Genomic DNA, 3363 nt, shown 5'->3' with positions numbered 1-3363 from the left:
TAACACATTTATTGCGATTTTAACATTTTGCAATATTTCTCGAATTCTTTAGAAACACTTTTTCATCTTAAGCATTAACACTTTTATACGTGCAATTCTAAAAATGATAAAGGTGTGTTAAACATTATAGCTTGTTTGCATAAATGCGAGTGGCGAATTGACAAGCTCGATATTTAATTTATTATACTCCAAATATTATAAATTTTGTTTCTCTATTAGCAAATACAATTTTTCATTTTTTATTTTCATCTATTATTGAATTAACTAATGAATATTTTTTATTTTTGTTTATAAAAATATTGTTAAATTTTTCACCTTTTATAACCAAATTAGTAATGATGAATAGTAAGTTTTAAACTGGAACTAGCAAATATTGGAGAAGTTTATTGTATTCTAAGATAATATTTAATAAATTAGTATTAGTTAAAACCAAATTGTGTCATTTTATTAATATATCATCTAACACAAATTACATATAAATCATTATTTGTCATGCTATGCATGGTAATTATAAAACCAGATTAACTTGATAATTTAATATTTACTAACCTTAATGCTGAGATATTCTCCAGCAAAGCAATATACAAATGCATCCAGACAACAAGCCACATAAAATACAACACATTTTACGAACATAGTAAATCCACTATTAATACGTAATGACTGTAACAGATTAAACTTTTTTTATATAAAGTTTTAGAATTTCAAAGAGGATTTTTCATGAAAAAGATCATATAAATATTTATTAGAATGACGTTTTTAAATTAATTAATCTCATTGTTTAATAGATTGAAAGTATATAAAGTATATACACACTTAGGTATGATTTCATTTCACTATGGTATTCATTGCTGCTTAGATTTCAACAATGAACGATAAGAAATGTTATTCTATATTTTTGACTTACTTTTTTATGTAGATTCACTCTTTTCCAAATTGTACAATTAGTTTAACAGCACATTAGATATTTAGCATTATTTACCATTTGCAATATGATAAACACGATTCTCATGTTAATTATTACTATTATTAGTACTTACAATTACTGTAAGATAGCCCAAACAGCAAGTAATTAAAGTATTCGCAACAAGTTGAGTAAGCGCTATATAAGTAAAGAGCTTCTCAATTTTCTCTGTAAATATAATAATCTCTTGATGCCTGCTAATGAAAAACTTCAATTGCTTTTTACTTTTATATGGAGTTTCCAATAACGTCTGACATATAATATCTATTTGACAACCTACATGAAGCACCTAAACATAATGAAAAATATTATGAAATAGATAAAATGAAATAATAAAAGTATACTGTTTATCGAGTAATGAATAAAATAAAATGGGACAATAATAATATACTATTCGTTGTAAAATATATAAATTTGTAAAATGTACCAATATTTTAGGGAAAATATATTTATATTAAAAAGAATATTTCGATGATGTAAAAAAAAAATTTTTGTTATTTAACATTCCTGAAGTCCAAACGACAATGTTTAGTTTATGGCAGCATTTTAATTTTTTCATAATCGATAATTAAAATTAGATAATGGAATATTAAATTATTCATTACAATGTTAATACAGTTTCAAATACATTATATACAATATTGGATAAAATACAGTATAATTTGAATAAATTACAGAATCCCATGTAATTTCTTATCTTTTCATAAGAAATCACGTTCATACCCGATTCTCTTTTTTCATATTATCATCTCTTCTCTCTCTCTCACTCTTTTTCTCTTGATTTGAATTTATATTTATAATGAAATTAGAATTTTTGAAAGTGATCAAATTTATCAATAACTGAATTATTTCAATATTTGAATTAGTATTTTCTTTTAATTCAAAAATATGAAATCTCTTTTTTTATTTAACAAATAATTGCATCTTATTTCTTAATTATTGATAATTACAATAAATAAAGTATAATAAAATACTACGTAAACTGATTAAATAAATTAAATTAGATAAAATATCAATTCTTCAAATTATATTAAATTATATTAATTATAAGACTTTCTACACGAGTACAAACAACAATTTTATATAGATTGTATTGTTGAAAGTTACAAAAATTCTGTCAAAAAAATGTCATGATTTTTTTTTGTATCCTTCACAAACTTATTTCAGAAGAGGCATACATCAAGAATTGAGTGGCGAAATTTTAGATAATATTTAATACATAATTTAACAGCTACACTTCCGAAAGGCATTAATGGTCGATCGAAATGAAATTTGATAAATAAGAGATAATGAATTCAATACCAATCCATAGCTTCATGATAGTTTGCAAATATTAGCCATATTTGCCAGCAATGACCCAGCGAACTACAAGCAGGTTCTAGTGAGCTCATTTGCAAACAGTGAACAGTCAGAAGGTAATACATCAAAGGATCTGTTCGCAAGCTGGGAACATACTATGCAGATAAGGATTAGGCTCGTTTCACATAGCGATACACATATTGTGATATACTGAATATAGGCAGGTGTTATTTGAAATCGTACAATAACTCATCAAGAATTCATTTTAAAGCATGTAGCGAATGAAACTGTAAAAAGATACTTCAATTTTTCTCGAAAAAATTCAACAAATTGTCATAAAAACGTTGAAAAATTCTTCCCATGACTGAATCTGCTATGGATCTGTTGAATGTTAAAGCCTCTACTTTAGTGTATGAGCCCCTATTTGATGTACGATTTTTCAAGTATATGATTCCAAACGACATTCGTGTTTGTACATAACTTTGAGAAGTACATCTTCGATTTGGTGATGATTTGTTTAAAATGTGAGTCACAAAACTGATCCTGAACAAAATTTTCACGGTCAAATATTTTTACTACATCGCATTCTATCTAAAAAAAAATCTCCAAAGAACCACAGGTCGCAAATCAACTGTTCAATTATATTGCGCGTATGCACGAATTGCAGTCATTATTAAATTCGATACCCATTCACTATCTAACTAACATTGTAGCAAATGTTACAATGTTATTCGTTATGCTTTCAAAATGAACATTGTTGCATGTCCTATTATATATTCCTAGAAATTTAATCACATGACTGTTGATTTAAAATTTATGTTTTTATAAAATAATGAATAGCTTGTATAATTTTTACTGTTATTTTACAAAAATAAAATAAAAGTAAAAGAACTTTTGTTTCTCACTTTGTAATTCAGTTTACCTTCTAGTATGAACTTTCATTGTTTAAAATAAAATTACTCAAAATAAAACTTATTATATGACAAATCAATATTTATCGTGATAATAATCGCTCTGTAGTGACTGTAATCTTAGGTAAAAAAATTATTGATACTAAAAAATTTTAAAAATGTAATTGTTAATGTAATGTGATTTGTTAT

General features: G+C 25.1%; 1 protein-coding gene across 1 annotated transcript; it reads right to left on the bottom strand.

Moving 5' to 3' along the window:
- Nucleotides 1-549: 549 nt before the first annotated feature.
- LOC122535007 lies at nucleotides 550-1253 on the bottom strand (the record flags this gene model as incomplete). Its single annotated transcript, XM_043666156.1, has 2 exons — nucleotides 550-663; nucleotides 1041-1253. Coding segments are annotated over 2 exons (327 nt in total), but the record flags the coding sequence as incomplete, so codon positions are not given.
- Nucleotides 1254-3363: the final 2110 nt, after the last annotated feature.

Source organism: Frieseomelitta varia, unplaced genomic scaffold (genome assembly GCF_011392965.1).
Source record: "Frieseomelitta varia isolate USP_RPSP 00005682 unplaced genomic scaffold, Fvar_1.2 scaffold_1473, whole genome shotgun sequence".
NCBI classification, from domain to species: Eukaryota; Metazoa; Arthropoda; class Insecta; order Hymenoptera; family Apidae; genus Frieseomelitta; species Frieseomelitta varia.
The sequence above is the reverse complement of the archived record's forward strand: the minus strand, read 5'-3'. Positions and strand labels throughout refer to the sequence as shown.